Genomic DNA, 19,140 nt, shown 5'->3' with positions numbered 1-19,140 from the left:
CATGATTCAATCCCTACTGGCGCGCGCACACACACACACACACACACACACACACACACACACACACACACACACACACACACACACACACACACACAATATCACTAAAACACACACACCAGGGGCCAGCAGTTGAGAGAAGAGTGACAATGGCTGAGTTCAGTAATTGGCTCTGAAATGCAGCTTCAGCAAAAGCCTTGTCAGTGTTTGGCATCTGTTACTATCATTTTCCTCTGCAGGACAGCACGATGTGAAACACCTGGGTTGGGACATAATCCCACTACCATCCTCTCTGCTGTCACATGTTGCCATGGTTCCAGCAACTACTGCTACAACTAATAATACTTCTGTCAGTGCTGAGGCAACCGAAATGACCAGTCTTTCCCTCATGAAAACATTAGACTGCATGTTGAGCCAAATAGACAGAGATAAAAAGAGAGTGACTTCGGGAGCAAGACAGCAATGAGTGAGCAAAAGTCACGGAGGCACTGACACAGCTAGAAGCTGATTAATACCCGACTGTTTATCAAACAGCAATATTCGAGCACAGAGAGCTTTTCATCGAAAGTCTAATGATGCTGCCGCAGAAGCGATGCAAAGCGGAAGGGTTTTCTATTTGCAGATAACCTGTAGTGTGAGAAAAAAAACATCCGCTTCCTGCTTTCCAGCTCATAAGCAAACAATTAGAGTAGGCGCTCCTCTCTGCGTGTGTCCTGTGAAAGACAATTTTCAGGTTGTAGCATCTTGTTGTCCTCTATCTTCCAGCTCTCTTTGCTTTCTTTACAACCATTCCATCAACACAAGGGCCAATTTTGTAGCACGCCAATTTTGCGTGGGCAATGAATAGAGCTTCCCAGCAGGAGCCCTGGGACATAATACGAAAAAAAATCCCCACTGAGTCCTTCAAAACAGGGTTGTGTGGGAATAGCAACGTTATAAATATGAGTGTTTCACCCAGACGATTTTTAAGCATTTTGGAGTGAGGTTAAAGCAATTGTAGTTGCAGAAACCTGCTTTATTGTTTTGTTACCCCAAGTTTTCTTGGAGGCACCGACTCCTGGCAGGGGAGCTAAACAGCTGACTGCTTCAGTTCAACATTTGAGAAGGATGAAACGCTAGTGATTCCACTCTCCATGAGGCTGATTATGATATATATCACTCATATTCAAACATTTTTGCAAGATCAGCCACTGATTTATGGAAAAGTTTCAAACCCATACGAGCAGTCCAAACATTTTGGTTTTTGAAATGCTAGCAGGCAGTCAGCCCAGATTATATGTGTCAAAGAAGTAGCTCTTTAAGGGACATCACTATTCAGTTAGAGTCCAACACTCTAGTGTTGCTTCAGTCAGCCTGGCTGCTGCATATTAGGATTTGGGGGGCAGAGAGAGGCATTGTGTTCATCAAAGATCTCCAGCCAGACTCAAACACAGACAATGTGGTTGTTGAAAATTAGACAAACAACACATGTCTCCCCTATAGACAAACTAACAGGTCAACTAACTACACAATAATGACTCTTTTCACTAGTACATGCCTTATTCACATACATATAATTTACATGGAAACACTCAGAAACGATCTTCAGAAGTGAAGACAAAAGGGTTAGCAGAGTAAAAACAACCTCAATTGTAAACCTGAAAGCCACTAGAAGAACTGAAAGCTGTAAACTTACCTTCATTAGTACCGACTCACTGAGTTTCTCACGGTTGACAATCTTTATGGCGACTTTCTGGCATGTTACACAGTGGATCCCCAGCTTGACCAACCCTGCAAAAACAAACAGGAAACACTCACTTTATTAGGTCAAATAGGCAAAACACTTCCTAAATGTCCACACTGCATGATGTGTTCATAGTTACGAGAGGACATTTAAAATACACTTGAATTAAAGTGATGTGTGAAGTTGTTGTTTTTTGGCTTGCCACTAATGTGTATTGACCGGACTGATATAATGGAAATGCACAGAATGCTGATAATGACTTTTGAAGTGTAGACAATTCCTTTCAGAAACTGCCCTCTGGGGTTTATTTAAGTCATAAAGGCAGTAAGGGAATGGGCCATTTGTGTTATTGATTCCTGTAATGCACTAAACTGCTGTGAAGCAGTTGAGTTAGCTCAAACAGACAATAAAAGGTAGTAAAAAACAGAGTCAAAGGTCAGTTGTGGAATGGGACTCATTGACCATGGCTCAAAACTGACAAGAATGAAGCAGCAAACTTAAAAAAAAGTAGGAGAGCAAATCAGGATTTCATATTTCAACTCCACAGAAGAAAGTGTTACCCAACACATCGATGGATGGGGTGAAATTTGAGTGTGTTTGATATGCCGTACCACTCGGCTCTCTTGGAATTCACACACAAACTTTTAGCAATGGCATTAGTGTCAAAATCAAAAACCTAGGCATTATAAATAAAGGTTTTATTTTTTAATGTGAGCCATGACAACAGCACCAATCCATTTTCTGCCAGGGACAACAGAGTTGCACACACTTTAGAAAGATGTTTGCATCAGACAAACATGAAACAAACACACCCATACACAAACAAATGTCGGCTCTCTATTATTGATTTCCCCCAACGGCTCCGTGGCGCTGCGGGGATTTGGAGAAGAACGGAAGAAGAGTTTTAACTACAGCATTTGAGCTCTCTAATGGTAATGAAATAATTTGAAGGCTTTGATATCTTACTACTCTCGTGCTGGCAAAGATGAAGATGGTGGGATTAAGTTAATAAGTACTACTCCTAATGTGCCAATGACGGAAATGATGCAGTTACTGAAAGTAGCATGTTGATGCAGAAAAGTAACGTCCCGCATCAAACTGGCTGGCTGACATGAACCAGACTTTCAGCTCGCTCTCTCACGGTCTATTACGCAGTTTGATTTCTATATGAATCAGCAGAAGAGGAGAGTCAATGGGCTTTGAGGAGGCGGGGTAACATAGGAATGCAGAAACAAGTCTTCCAACACCGCAGAAACGACAGAGGAGGAAGGGAAGCAGCAGAGGGGGATAGAGAAGGAGACATGAAGAAGTAAATAGAAAAGAGCATGTGAAAGATGAAGGGAAAAAGTGCAAAAATTCAGAATCAGCGATAGCACATTATTGAAATGACAGGCCAGAGATAATTAAGCAATAATGGAGAGCATCGCGTGGGAGTGAGGTTCTGGCTTTGGAGACGAGGGGCCGCGGGGGCCGTGAGTGGAGACACATGTAGGAGAGGAGGCGTGAGAGAGCGAGAGCGAGAGCGAGAGCGAGAGAGAGAGAGAGAGAGAGAGAGAGAGAGAGAGAGAGAGAGAGAGAGAGAATGATGGAGAGCAGGACAAAGCGATAGGAAGGAAGCAAATACTAAAAAGAGGAAGATAAAAGATGTAGAAAGATTTAGAAAAACGGATGAAGCAGTTGAGCAGGACGGGGAACGACAGACAAACCCATTATCCCTGTGATGGTAATCATATGTTAATGGATGTATAGTGAAGCTCATAAGTCATGATAAACGCATTAAAGAGAAAATATCTGCCTGCAAACACGTGAAAAGTTAACTGGATTACTTGCCTCTCTATCCATCTTCCTCTTTTTAGTATTGTGTTTTTGTTAGCTGAGGGTGCATTAGCAAGAGGGAAATGTGCACGGGAAGACAGCACATTATGATTTTACAACCACTTTGTGTACGGATTGTAATGAACTCGCACAAGGAAGTTCAGTACATAATACAAAGGGACATAAGACGTACGCCTCTTTTATACCTCGCATAAGAATCATGACTTAAAACAACTGAACTAATTGTCATGGCAAAACACATTCCATTTACAAGATTAAATTACAAAATGTGATATGTTTACTAGTCACTGGTGGTGAAACACAAGCAAGCAAACAACAATATTCTTCACCAACTTCAGCCCCACCTAAGGAATATCAGACCAGAGGAGTGTTGAAATCCTGTAACATGTCCTCAAAATTGAAAAAACCTGCCAACAGAGGCTACTCAGTGCAACTCTCATAAACCTGAGTAAAAAATACTTAAATACTCAAAACATACCTTTTTTATACCCTTTTTTAAATTGCAACAAGATTGAGAGACTACAGCTGGCAGCTCTCTACGTCTGTGCTTTTAGGCACATTTCTGCTTTGTTTGTGCTAAATGCTAATGTCAGATCATAGTGCTCGAATCAAAAGATGACCAACGTTATTAAAAAAGTACTGAGGAGAACATGAAGTTCTCTACCAAAACTTCATTGCAATCCAATCATTCGTTTTTTAAACGCTCCACTTAATGCCCAAAATGTCAATCTGATGATGGTGCTAAAAATGAATCACCAAAGACTTCAAAGATTCATCATTTGGAAGCCATGGATATCCACATTTCATGGCAATCCATCCAATGGTTATTGAGATATTTCAGTCTGGTCCAAAGTGTTGGACCGACTGACAATTCCATCCCTAGAGTCAGTAGGCAATTTGAGGGGGGATGAGGGGGGATGCCATCCCCCTTGTTAGCAAAATGACCAAAACGCATGCCCCTTGTCAACCTGCCATCCCCTCTCACATCCCCTAGTAGCCTAGCAGAAATAGTGCAGGGACAGAAGGATTGTTTAGTCGAATATGTTGGTCTACTCTGCCCGACTCATTGATCCCTTATCTCACTGAGGTTTGTGGAAGTTAAGTTTTATGATCCCGACCATGGCTTTGAAATATCAGTAGCCTAACTGTGCTGTGGATTGATAAATCCATGGCGCTGTCCGTGGTGCTGAAGTAGCAGACAGATTTGTAATTTCGCGCTTCTGTCGGTCTATAACGTAAAATTCTCTCAACTATATAGCAGTGTATTAAAAAACAGAACAAAAACAGCCGTTTGTGGGGCGGTTTTGCTAGTCGCGGGGGAACTAAACGGACCTGGATCCGTCCCCTCTGTTGAAAAGTTAAGAAACTCACTACTGCTTTTTAGAAATTATTGTATTTCATATCAAAATCATGCATATATATTTCCACAAATAGTACCTAAGAAATGCTAGAGCATGTCATTGTGTGTGGGTGTTTCAAGCATTCACACAGTAGATTGCCAACACACAGTACTTGTACATAATTTCAAAGTGTGTAGAGACAGAGTCATATTTACCAAACCAGTAATACAATAAAATTATAAATAAAACAAAGTCAATGAATAAATAAAAACATCTTTGGGCTGTTTGGCTTTTGGTTGGCTCAACAAAATATTATTTTGTTTGAAGCACAGGACTGTACAGAGATAGGAGGTTGAGATCTTGGCTGTTAAGCTGCAGTTGCCCAGAAACCCACTCTCTGCCTCACTGCACAAAGACTTACGATATCTTCACAACATCATCACAGAGACTTACGATATCTTCACAACACCATCACAGCTTTTTAATGATGTTCAAACAACCACCAGCACCTCTAAAAGAAACCCCCATATGCTCTCCTCGTGATTTATACTTCTCAATGATCCCCTGCTAATGTCCAATCCCAACAACATCTTCCAACAGGAAATACATGCAATTAAGGATATACAATTCTGTCACAACAATTTCCCTGTGACTTGTCTCAAGTATGTTGTATTATCTAATTAATCTCCTCTCCATGACTAAAAGTCAACCCTGCCTTCCCTTCTCTCTAATGTCCTGTAATGACAGCGACTGCCTGATACTCCCTGTGCCCCTTTCACCTGTCTGTGACGAAACCCCAGAGGAAACTCTCTCAGCTCTGGGTGAACACGCTGAGCTGAACCTGGAGTGGCAGGGCTGGGGGGAGGGGTGTCCAGGAGATGCCCTGGAAGACACCGCGGTTTTGTCTGGATCTGGTTGGGCTGAGCAGGTAGCCTGCCTTTGAACATAGCTTCAAAAGTAAGGCTTTGACTGAGAGCACAAAGGATCAGAGCCTTACGGGGGGGGAGAATACGGAGAAGATTACCGCTGCAGTTGCCCATGCGCTATTGTGTATGTTAGCATATGGATTACATTTGAATTTGTTCTCTTGTAGTTGCATTGGGATGCTACTCAAAAAGAAACTAAAAACAAAAACAACTATTTCAAAAGTATTTTTCTAGAAATGCGAAGTGTGTACAGATAATATCTTTGTAAATGTAAAGCTGATCTGTAGGACAGCACTGTGTTATGAGTGTCACAGTAATCTATTAACTGCACCAGGGAGACACAGGCGGACCGGCATTGTCACACACTGTTCACTTATGTACTTTTCATTAACTCACATATGGACAAAAGCAGGCTGTGCAGCAGAGTTTGCAACACCACTGAATCAGCAAGTGCATCGATCTCTCCTCTCCTTCGCCATCCTCCCAAATCAATAGCATCAAAAGCTCTCGCCTTCACAACAGTGTCAGAATAATGACACCAGCCAGGGACTTATGGGCTGGAGAGGCCACCATCGACTGACCCAAGGCCTCCATCCCGACTCTGCACTCTTTACTTTCCATGCTGCTCTGTGATTAATGATCTAATGTGGAGGGACCGCTAGAGGAAGACACAGAATGAGAACTTTGGTCCATGGCTCACTGCACTGTGCTGGGAGCGGCTGGATTTCTTCAGAGTCGTGGTTCAATCATTGGCTGGCTTTGACAAATCAGGGATGAATAGTAATACTTCCAAATAAAACTTTTGATTGCGTCCGCAGAGCTGGCCATTTAGGAGAAGCTAAAGAACTAAGGGTCAGAAGTAAAGACTCAAAGTACGAAAAAGAAGAAACAACGAAACACAAGGAGGAAAAAAGGAAAGAAAAACACACACTAGGAACCATACCTGTTTAGTGACTTATCATTAGTGAAAACTGTTAATTAACTAAATCTGCACAAGTTTGTGAAAATGTGGCAAATCAACTCTTTTCCCGAAGCTAAAAGAACATTCTGGCTGTTCCCCTACTGCTCTGCATCATTGAGCCGTGTGCTAGCACTGATTTGGAGCTTTTTGTCTCACGTCACTGTCTCTGCATAAGGGATTTTGATGTTTCCTAACTATATGAATAAAGCAACTTTATGCCAAAGATTTTAAAGACAGGTGCTTTTGGGCATTGGGATTAACCAAATATTTTCTACCAACTTGACACATTTACAGGTGGCATATAGTCAGTGAGAATGAATGGGTGAAAGCCACACTCTATCCCCAACTCACACGTAAGCTAAGCAACAAAAAGAACGGTGCTTAGCGGATCAAGAAAGTGCACTTGTCACTATTTTATGTTGTCAATAACGTGCGTCATAGTCAAGTTGAAAGACATATCTGGAAGCCTTCCGGGTACAAAAATATTTTGCAGCTGGGCAGTTTTCTGAATGAGGTTTGGTATACTATGAAGTGAGAGCTGTAAGCTATATTTAAATCCTTTGACATGAGTTCCCAGTGGGCCCTCGTTGGCATGTTTATGTTTGCCTTCCTCTGCCTTCCCGTAAAGCTGTTTAGCTTGGCAGAGCAGCCAGGGAAAAACCCTACTCCCAAGTGTGAGAAAACTTGTCTCCATCTGTGTTAACTTGTGGGAGCTCTTCCTGTTCCAGTTTGAAAAGCACGCTGATCAGTGGTCGATTTATCATCTGGCAGGCAGGAGCAGGCAGGAGAGGACCCCGACTGCGAGCCAGATTTCCCCGAGAGGGAACAAAGGAGAGAGGACAGGAACACCATGCTTGAGCCGAGAGGCTCTTTATGATGTTCACCTTCTAACCACACACACACACACACACACACACACACACACACACACACACACAAAGTTTTCAGCTTTATCCTCCTCACATCACTGGCATCCATGCGGTTAAAGATCCATTACTGGATAGCTTAATTTCCATCTGGAAGTGTCTACTAGGAGAGAAGAGAGAAGGATGAAAAAGAGACGTCTCCTCTCGCGCACCTCTCTCACTTTCAAACTTGATCTTTCAGAAGCCCTAAGCCAATGCCAGCAGATGGTAGTAGCTTATGCTGGCTTAGCTTTCTCTCCCTGAGGCGCTGGCTCTGAGAAGCTCGTTGCCCTTAGGCACAGATCTGTGAGCTGCTTTCCACTCCTGCTCTCTAACCCTGAATGCTCTACGTGGGGGCTACAGTTCTGCACTGGGATCAGTGTTTGAAAGGAAACACAATGTGTTACTGGGGGCTTATTCCTCCAGCTCCTTCTGGCCATATGGAAAGCCCCTGTAGCAGGGCGTGGGAATCCCCTCCACCAGGGCAAAGGGCAGGAGTTGAAGATCTACTGTACCATCAACCACTACAGCTCTATACTGTCTTTCTTCGTCTCTCTTGCTGGTCTTCACACAAATACAGTGGCACACACAGACAGATTTAATAAGCAGGAATGTTAGATAGTTTAATTAAATGAAACACTCTCACACATGTATTTACTAAATACAGACATATGTGGGTTGTGACTAGAATAGAAGACATATTTATTACAGTTCGTATGTACTGGAGTTGACAAAGTGCCAAACACAGATGCTTGTGACAAATGAATGCCGTTATATAGTGTGCAATTAATAGAAGAGAAATGTACAATAGCTATATTTACCAAAGCAGAATGACAAAAAGAGGAAGAAACCCAGCAACTGTTTTCATGCCTGGATACAAATATATTACCAAAATAAATAAGAACATAAATTAATAAAACATTTAAGATGTTGGTTTATTGATTTAAGCACTGGACTGAAGATATTCATTTGTGAATCCTTGCCACTTGTTTTGTTATCCAGTCACTCCATAAACTTCAGGAGTGACTGGAGTCACTTTCTGCCAAATGTTGCACTCGTTCCTCCTCTATCCATCAGTGTTTTCTGACTCATTTATCACCTATTCCCTCGATTCATCCTCTCATCTATCCAGAAAAGAGAGGGAATATATACCAGCAGAAAGTTGTTGAGTCACACTGTGCAGGAGGGAGACAGCATGTCAAAGATCAAACAATGCTCACTCGCTTTACTCGATGAATGCACTCTCTCTGTCTGTCTCTCTCCCACTGCTTCTTTCCTCCCTCTTCATTCACGAAATCTCTTTTTATCTCCTCCATTTCTCCACTCCTCTTTCGCACTTTTTGCATTTTCAGTCAGCCGTGACGTTAGTCTACCCAGCCTGAATTCCCCTGCAACCCTCTAAACCCTACCAGCCAAAGCAACAGCAACAACATCAGTAACAACAGAGGCCCAGACCAACAGAACAGCTTCAAAAGCAGGAAGAGCAGTTTAGCCCTGAAGTGCTGGAGCGAGGAGGGAGGCACACTGACGCATGCATACATAAAAACTGTTTATATAGCCGGCGTGAAATAAGACATTTGGTCAACAGCTCCCTGCACAAAACAGGGATCTCTTGGTAAACACAGCAATAATGATACGTTACTGACAAGAGATACGGCAGATATTATTTCTTTCAAGGGCACTATGGAGATGCTCGGGAATAGATGCATTGCCTTGCTCAAAAGCACTTGAACCTGCAGCTGAAGGGCATCTTTCACTTCATTACAGTCTTGTATGCTATCAATGATTCTAAGTGATTTGACTGTTAAGTAATGGATCGTTATTCCTGAATAATATAGATTTACAGCATTAGCTCTGGTTCAGATATGATCAATTTCCCTCTATCTGAAAGCTCAGTCTCTGCATAAAAACAGCTGAAAGACAATTTACTCAGCATTGATGCACGATCGGGTACACGCGTCTGAGCAACCACACGTACCAGCATTTCAACCGAGAATGATAATAGTTTCCAATACAACAACATTCAAGAACAATTATGTCTGGTCACCATTTACCTTTGATTATCTCTATAGCTGATAAAAGTGTAACATTTTTACAAATGAAACTGTGATAAAATGACAATAATAAACGCATAACGTACACACACATTGACAAAGCCACACTGTGCATCCAAGTATTCTCTACAGCAGCTAGCATTCACTCCGTGTGTGCTTACATGTGTATGCACTGTATTATGGTGCGCATGTTGGTTTTTGGCTGTTTGGGTTATAAGGAGAGGGGGGGCACGGATGTGGGAAGCTAATTCCACATGCACGACTGCATTACCATAATATAACCCCAACAAACACAAACAGTGAAATGTGGTGTAAGGCGATGAAGTTCTGGGTGGCTTCCAGGCAATAATCTAATTTTACACATTCTGACAGAAGTACAAGAACGATTGAGAGCATCGTCAAAAAGCTGCAACTACTGACGATCCACTTTGTTATCTAACAAGCTCTCTGATTGGCAGATCTTACAAAATCCCCACCCCCTTGCATTATCCACCTCATCCGCATGTAAATATATGCACAAATACGTCCTCAGAAGCTCATCACCTGCACAGTGGAAGATGCAAGCTTCACATACTCTCTTTGCCAGCAAGGCAAACAAGTCTCATTGCCAGACGTACCGAACGCGTGATTGCACAGCAGAAAATAGCTTAGAAAGTTCATGCTGCCATATGTTTTAAACTGTGCAAAAAGTTCCTGGATGCTGTTGACTTGATGGAAACATATGGCGGCACACACACCAAATATGCTCATGTTTGCCAAATAGCTACAGCTATTGAAGCCATCTCACATTTGTGTATGTTTGAATTCAGCTACTGCTGATTTTTTTGGATTAAACATGCAAATTGTATTTTGAAAAAAAGTCAGTGCAAACTTTTTGGGCAGGGATTTTGCTTCTTGTAAGGAGACGGTCTCCCCCATTAAGTTGATCAGAGGCAGCGATATCTCTTCTCTTCTGAATCTTACTGCTGAGACGTCGTCGGAGATTCAAAATATTCCACTCTGAATTCTGGCCTGATGTGACTGGAGTTCAGACCACAGAGCCGAGCGAGAGTGACACTGTCAGAGGAATGTTCTGCCGGAATCCCAAACGGGAGCATCAGAGCAAACATGAATGAAGACTCGCTGGGCAGTTATGGGAGGGATGAGAGGAGAGATGCAAAGAACAAATAAAAAAAGTTGCAACAATGAGGCCAGTAACAGGGCGATGGAGAAATACTGATAGTGATGGATAAATAGAGTGATGCTAGGAGAGACATAGTCAAAACACAGAGAGAAAGTGGGGCCTAGGTGGGCGGGGCACGGAGACTAAGATCTATTTTTAATGCCTCTGACTGGGGATCAGCAAAAGGAATGTATAATTACAGCCTCATGAATAATGCAAGCCGGCTTCTTTTAATTAGCCACACCAGGCCCAATGTGGCAACCGCAGCAGACGGGACAAACACGTGCACACGTACATGCACATGCACCCATCTATACATACTTGTACACACAAACAGACATGTTGTCCACAGAAAATGCTGCTACCGGTGAGCATATGTGTGTCACTTTCAAAACATATGTGTGTGCATGCCAAGCATGTGCTCACACAGTCCTCTGAGGAGACAGGAGTCAAATAAAGAGGCGAAATGATGAGCTGAGGATCGGTGCCTTGGTGATGACTCTCTGATAGACTTCACAGTGAAAGGAGCCCCTAGACACCACTCAAAGAGCTGCACACTGTCTGCCTGTCATATGTTAGATAACCCCCAATATAAAAGTATAAATTATTAAACATCTGACTGGATAATATTACAAAACCGTGCTGTAACCATAGAAAGTCATGCTGGCAGTGGCAGTGCGCTCTTTCTGTATTTTTCACACACATAAATGCCAACACGAACCAGCACAAAAAATGTGCAATTTCTGGCATACAGGCCACGCAGAGACGCCAATTGTGTGGGCTACAAAAGACAGGGGAGAGGAAATCTGATTCTAAAAAGCAATTAATCAAACCCTTCTCATCTACAATTCAGCTTGAGTTATTTCATTAATTAACAGCGTTTGGGTTGTCCATGCAACATTATCAAACATGGAACAAGCCGGAACGGACTTCAGTGAGATGAGTTCTCATCAACCTGTCTTGATAACCAGCTCTCTTCCGAATGGAGATTAAAATGGATGGTCGAAGCTCAACCAGGAAGAACTTAACTAAACTGTCCACACATCAAGAGAAGGCAGGAAGCTGGATCCAAGTTGGACCGGCACATCAAGACACCGGCAGGATGTTATTTGGTTGTTATCTGGCAACCCGACTTCTCCCATCTTCAGAGTCTTAATTTGTACGCTAATTTGTGGCTGGCAAAGACAGGCTTGAGTATGGGAGAGGATATTGGATGTAATTCGATGTCTCACGCCATCTTTGTTTGTTGATTTGAGTTTAATTGGCAATGAGGGTGCTGCGTTCCCGCTTTGGGGCAGAGATGACGGCTTGAGTTTTAACACGGACAGCAAGAAGCAGCCACTCAATGGTGCAAACTTCACTTTACACAGCTGAAGGAAAACACATCACACAAAAATAGACGTATGCTACCTTAACCTAGAATTGGCTTGATAGCTTCTTGACATTTAGTCTGTTCATAAATAAGCAAAATGAATATCAAATAACAGCAGGAGGGATTGTCCAAGGTGAGCACAAACCCCACTATTATAGTTAATATGCACAAGGTTGTTGCTATATGTACCAACAGTGTTTGGATCTAGCACAGAACAATCATCTATAGGGGGAGAGGGTGTGTGTCTGTGTGTGTGTTCGAGGTAGGGGGCACGCCTCCCGGTGTGTGACATTGATACGTACAGACAATTTTCAGAAGTCAACAGGTTAAAAGATACTGGCAGGTGTTTGTTTTTTTTCTTCTTTCTCCTTCCTATGTCTTTGTACAGCCTTAATTCTGTACCAGCGTAGAACAAACGGCGGGCAGGAGAAAGGTCAAAGTGTCAAAGCTTCCCCATTAGTGTATGGTCCCGTCAGAAACACCTCAAGGCGTAGAAACAACAAAGACAGTACACATGCATTTGTGTGTGAGAGAACTGCCTTGCAGAACAGCATAGAAGATATTTACCAGAACCAAACATCCATGTTAGCTCCAGATCGACACAATAACAACTATCATCACATGCAGATAGTAAAGCAGAGGTAGCTTATTCTCTGTTCCTTCTCCTGGGTGATAAAAACAGCTACTGATTTGATTTGAGTTAGATTATTCAAACACAATCGAAAACACCAATTAGATTAAAAGCACTTTGATTGCTTCCAAATTTCAGAAATTGGGAAAAGTCGCAAAACATGGCAGTAGATCAAATTAAGTTAGTAGATTTGGAGTTAAGCACTAACTCTAAGCTCTAATTATTGTTCTGCATATACTTAAGTGGGTGAAACGTGAGGTACTTAATCACTGCGCCATCATTTCATGAGTAAGGTACAGTACTTAAAATCTTCCAAAAACTCTCTTGTATATCTACATTTACAAACGTTTGTTTCTACCCATTTTGAGAAATACAACTACTTTAAGTGCGGAAATGTTAAACGCATATTCTGCGGAGCATGATAAATCAGTCATATAGACTCATTTGCACATTATCTGAAGGGCACATGACTATTCTTTTGCTGACCAGTGGTTTTTTTTCTTCTTTTTAATTGCTATTTTACCACTAAATCCAGTCAAACATGTATTCAGTAAGAATTCCAATTGAAGGCACTCACTATATGCTTCCGCTAGCAAACCTTGCTTGTCCATAGCATGGCAATATATTGGGCCATGGGACATCCCAGAGCGAGGGGCTGCAGATGGAGGTGGAGAAAGCCTGTCGTGTTGCAGAATGGAATACATGCCGAGTTGAGGGAGGTGTCATGGTGGGAGGGTGCGTTGGTAATTACCCCGGCAGCCATTGGTGGGGCTGTTGACATCTCTCTCGAGGAGTGGGATAATTTGAGCGACTCTTCTGGCTAAATCAATGCGTCAGCTGCAGCTAGCTCATTACTAAAGCCACCGCTGCATCTTAATGAGGCAACATGGGAATTTCTATTAGCAACCGAAAGCTCGATCTCTCTGTCTTTCTCTTACTGTATTCCCCCCCCCCCCCCCCCTCCCTCCCCACTCAAGCTCGAGCCCCTCTATCATTTTCACTCTCTTCAGTCAATCAGTCACTCTTCCTTGCCACTCAGTCTCCCCTTGTTTATGCTGTTGCCTGATACATGCCTTACTTTTCTGTAACCCCCCTCCACCGATCTCTCCTGGGGGTGGAAAAAGTAGAGATGTCTCTGCTGTTGCATCATATCTTCCTACCATAACAACAGTGGTTTCTGTGTGTGTGTGTGTGTGTGTGTGTGTGTGTGTGTGTGTGTGTGTGTGTGTGTGTGTGTATAGTTTGTTGGATAATATTCAATTCCAAAAGACACGAGACAAAAAGAGTTTAAATAAGGCAAAGAAAGCTGGGCGCTGACCCTGCCTGACCACTCCTCAGCTTGCCTGTAATTATCAGTGACTTGTGTTTATGTGTGTGTGTGTATGTGTGTATGTGTGCATGAGTAGCGCACACGTGTGTTCCGGTGAGTAACATCCAACTGCTGAATGGAAATGAAAGTGGTTCTGGAGAGAAGCCAATGCCCAGATTGCCTGCTTTCTCAGAGACCAGGCTCACGTCACAGGGCTGGGAACATTGCCTTGTACAAAAAGTGCAAATACACTCAAACCGAACACACACCCACGCAGACACACAGGGACGTACTAAGAGAAAGTATACAAGGCAGAACACCAAGGGCACTTACACCAAGAGCCCATTTCACCTGGCCTTTTTACTGAACAAAGACTGACATGAGAGAGAGATGTCTAATAAAGCCCAGCGAAAAGTCTGCCTGAATGGCAAAAACCAAAAAGAGATCAAATGAGGGAAAAAAAGGGGAGTCTGAAAAATATGTTGACTGAAGACAGAAAAGCTAAATTTAATAGAATAGTGAACTGAAAAGACAGAGGGAAAGATGGACAAAAAAAGAGAGTAAGAGAGACGTCAGAGGCCCTTGTATTCCACCACCAGGGAAACTGAGGGAGCAGAGAGACATCTGTTCAACACGACTTCAGGGGGCTTTTACTCTAATGTCAGCCTGTCACCACATACAGGACCGCAGGAGTAGATACATGCTGAGAGTATACACACACACACACACACACACACACACACACACACACACACACACACACACACACACACACACACACACACACACACACACACACACACACACACACACACACACACACACACACACACACACACAGGCTCTCTTGTTTTCTCTCTTTCTATCTCAACCTCCTCAATGAAATTCCACAGCTCACTTTAAAAAGTAGCAGGACTCGGGGGGCCTGCTTCATCCTCTCAGCTTCTCTCTTGATCTTTACTTGATCACGCTGTTCAAATCTGATTGTGATAATAAGCTTTTGATAAGTGCCTTATGCTGTATACATTGTTATGGTAATTGATCGAACAAAACTATTAATCCCTCGAGCAGACAGATATTTCCATCGCTTTGTATATCAATTACCCAGAGTACAGTCTGACTCACCAGATGCAGACTGCAGGTATAAGCCTGCCAATTGGCCGCCTATTTCAGCCAGCATTCTTTTCGCCATTTCGCAAGGACACCTTCGCTGCATCCTGTGCCATCCAAGATGATTGTGATTGGTTAGAAGAAATAGAAACAACAGGGTTGTTTCCCTTATACCACAATGATAATGTGTGGAGCCAGACCTGTATTTGTGGAGATAGACTGCCAAAGAGTAGTGCTGCAACTGAGGTTCGAGATTCAAATATGAGAATTTAGCTTTTCCTTGTTTTATGGCAATAGAATGTCTTTGAGTATTGGACTGCTGTTCAGCCAAAGAAAAGCATCTTAAGATAGCACCCTTTAAGGTTAAAGGTAATTAGCACTATTAAAAGGACAAATAATCATCAAATTTATCAATAATGGAAATAATTTGAAGCTGCAGCCCAGAGTAACATTGCCATGCAGAGTGGCAGCAAACATGAGCACACATAGGATATCACCCAGCGTTAAGCACTCTATGATATTACATAAAGGCTCATATTATGTAAACCAGAGCAGGGCAGCTTACCCTTAACACTGACCCATTAATTGTGTTTGTGTTGCTATCACCTAACCGAAGAACAAATTCAATTTAAGAAGCACCAAGAGATGACAACCTCTACAAAAAACAAGCCTTTTATTTCACTACAGTACGAATCAATATACATCGCATTGTCTTCATTAGTTGCTTGGCGTTTTCAAAATGTCATCAGCCATTACGTGACACCTGACTGCAGCCCTACAGCAGCCGTGAACTTTTAGAGACCTCTGGTCTTGTTCATCTCGAAGGCCATCAGCGAAAATACTGCAGTCATTAAAATGATAATGATACAGTCAGAGCGGCTGACGACTTATTGATCAAGTACATCCCCCCCAACCACACACACACACACACACACACACACACACACACACAGACAACCATATGATGAGTAGGAATGTGCCTGCAGTACATACATATAATGTGTGTTTGTGTGAATCGTCAATAATACAAGGGCTCTTTACCGCTGGACATAAGAATGCATGGATCACTCAAGCACAGTCAATTTGCACAATTAAGTGATCAAATCACACAAACTCAGACTGTATCAACGGCCAGTGTCAGTGCGGACAGTGCTGAAACATTATTCATGTTTGCAGGGCTGATGATGGCTTTTATATATCATGTTAATGCTCATGAAGCTGTCACAGGAACCTTGCAGACATGGGAGGTATCCCCGACACGCTTATTACACGTTGTATATCACTGGACTGGGACATGTACCTTGGCATAATGGCTATGAATGAGTCTGTCACGATGGCATGATGCATGTTGCCCTTCTGTGATGGATGTGTGAAAGGCGGTTTGGACATGCTACATCACTTGACAATCAAAGACAGAAACACAGATTTGACTGAAGACCTCTCAGACACGTTTTCACTTATCCTTCAAAGGCGAGGGGCCGCCCTTTCCGCTCATGATAGGGAAAAACTTAAGTTCAAGTAAACCAATTTCATTCCAATGCTTGTCCTTCACAAGGCCCATCTCATTTTGAAGAGATGCACTCTCCATGCACGTCCGAGCGGCAACTGCCAATCAAGATGTCAGTGCTGATGGACAATCCTCTCCGCCACTGATGATAGATGGAGAGGCTTGAGAGGGGCGGGTTGGGTTCATGTCAAGGGCTGTGCTTGCGAAGGGTTGCTATGGCGTTGCTATGGAGACAAGGCGGAGGGAGAAGTGGTTTATGATGGACGCCGAAGTGTGGTCCACAACAGGAGTTAAAGTAAATGGAGTGGAATGTGTGCCCTTAAGCGCGCTCTCTTGAGTTTGCATACATGCAAATATGACACCTTTGTTCTGTCCTCCATGTATGTGCGCATGTGTGCGTCCTTGGCCCCTGCACAGCTGCAATAATGAGAAATACACACAGCAGTCAGAGCTTAACATTCAACCGCTGTATGTGGAGAGTTCAGGTCAAACACACACACACCAACACACACTCCGCCTGAAGCTGATGACGCAAATAGCCTTAACTCGGGCTTGGTGCAGCACTCAAGTGCAGATAGGGAGGGACAGCAAGAACAGAGGGATGGAGAACAGAGAGAGAGAAGAGGAAAGAGAGATTAGAGTCTGAGTTGTAGCTGCATCTGCAGGTGGAAAGCAAACTTGTTTTACAAGCATATACATACACACACATGGTGGCCAAGGCCATTAGGAAAAGGGAGATTATCACTAATCTGCATGGGCATCATCTGTGACCCTATAAAGTGATGACTCTCCAAGTCTGAGAGAGATAGAATACACGGAGTAAAAGAATGCGAAAGAGAATATAAAAGAAGGGAAAGGAGGACAGTAGTTTGTGGAGGAGATGGGCTGGTGGGTACCAGTACCAGCTCCAGCCAGTTAGGGGCTCCCTTTCACCTGCACTTTTGCCTCATCCCCCATCCCCTCTATTTTCTCTCCCTCGTTTTCATTAAACACTTTCCCCCTGACTCTCCTCACATCTCTGCCAGAAAGATCCTTCACATTTGCCTCGTAACTTTGTTTGTATTTGATGACTTTCATCTACTCACTCTTGTGATTCAGATTTTTTTTCTCTTTGTCCTGCTTTCCTATTGCTTTCAATCTCACCCCCATTCTGTCCTCTTGTTTTGATGGTCTCTTTTTGCACGCAGTGCAATCCTGTCCAGCCACTGTATTTATTTGCTGCAGAGACACACAGAAAAGAGGAATACCCAAAAAAACAAGACAGTCAAAGAGAAAAGGGATACAAGACTAGAATTGCAGAAAAAAAGCAGAAAGAAAAAATGTGACAAAAAAAACCCCACATGTGCTTCAGAAACCAACTGATCTGTAGAGTCACAGGGAAGTTGACACTCATGAGAAGACAGCACCATTGGTGCTAGGAGAGGAGCGAGGCGGGAGGAGGGGAAGAAGGGCAGAAGTAGAGGATGAGGATGAAGAGAAGGGGAGAGAAAACAAGGGTTGAAGGAGAGACAGTTGGACAGAGAGCGCAAGGGAGATGGAGGTGAGGAGGAATGTGGTACTGTATGTGGATGGTGCCCCTGTCGATTAGAGGACAGCGGCATAAAAGACCCCCCCCATCCGTCCGTCTGTAATGTCAGTAATTTCACATACCATCACCTCACTGCAGAGCCCCGCTCCACTCCATCACACACACACTTATACACACACACACACACACACACACACACACAAAGACAGCTATAGCCTTAGCCAATGAAGGGGAGCAACGGGAAAGAAGAATGACGCAGAAAAAGAGAGCATGGAAACAAAATTGTTTGGAGCAGCAGAATAAGATGGGAAAATAATGTATGTAGAAAAAGATGGGAGAATAAAGAAGCTAATGAGAGTAATGAGAAATGAAAGGAAAGAGATGCATACTGTTGACTATATAGAAGTAGTGGTACATCTATAAGTTGGTGTATTGATACTTGTCCCCATCATAGCTCTGTCTATCAACAGTAAGTACCATGGCAACAACGCTACATGCCCTGTTGACAAGTTGATGGACAGCCTAGCTAATGCATGAAAAACCCCACTCTTCAACAGTCAGTTCAAGAAATTTTATGGCACCCAATTTCCCTTCCAGACTCTTGAAAATGAAGTGTTACTTGATTAGAGAGAAAAATGGAGAATGAATTATTAACATTACTATTTCACTCCAAACCTGTGAGCTAGTGTCAACTGTCTCACACCAGATAAACTGGCAGCTTTGTACACCAGTTTAAGAAACCTGCTTTTTTGTACTGCAAAACCTCATGAAAACCT

The 19,140-nt window shown here is 43.0% G+C and overlaps 1 protein-coding gene across 5 annotated transcripts in view; it reads right to left on the bottom strand.

Moving 5' to 3' along the window:
• Nucleotides 1–19,140, bottom strand: part of brsk2a (BR serine/threonine kinase 2a) — a 155,196-nt gene that overhangs the window by 62,699 nt on the left and 73,357 nt on the right. For all 5 annotated transcript variants that reach the window (XM_068723283.1, XM_068723281.1, XM_068723280.1 and 2 more), the window contains one exon: nucleotides 1,676–1,770. In XM_068723283.1, the coding sequence (XP_068579384.1) occupies nucleotides 1,676–1,770 (95 nt within the window). The remainder of the gene's footprint in view (nucleotides 1–1,675; nucleotides 1,771–19,140) is intronic.

Source organism: Cebidichthys violaceus, unplaced genomic scaffold (assembly GCF_023349555.1).
Source record: "Cebidichthys violaceus isolate CVI_PGR_0920_01 unplaced genomic scaffold, fCebVio1.0.p SCAF_3, whole genome shotgun sequence".
NCBI lineage: Eukaryota > Metazoa > Chordata > Actinopteri > Perciformes > Stichaeidae > Cebidichthys > Cebidichthys violaceus.
Note: the sequence above shows the minus strand (reverse complement) of the source record. Positions and strands in the feature narration are given on the sequence as shown.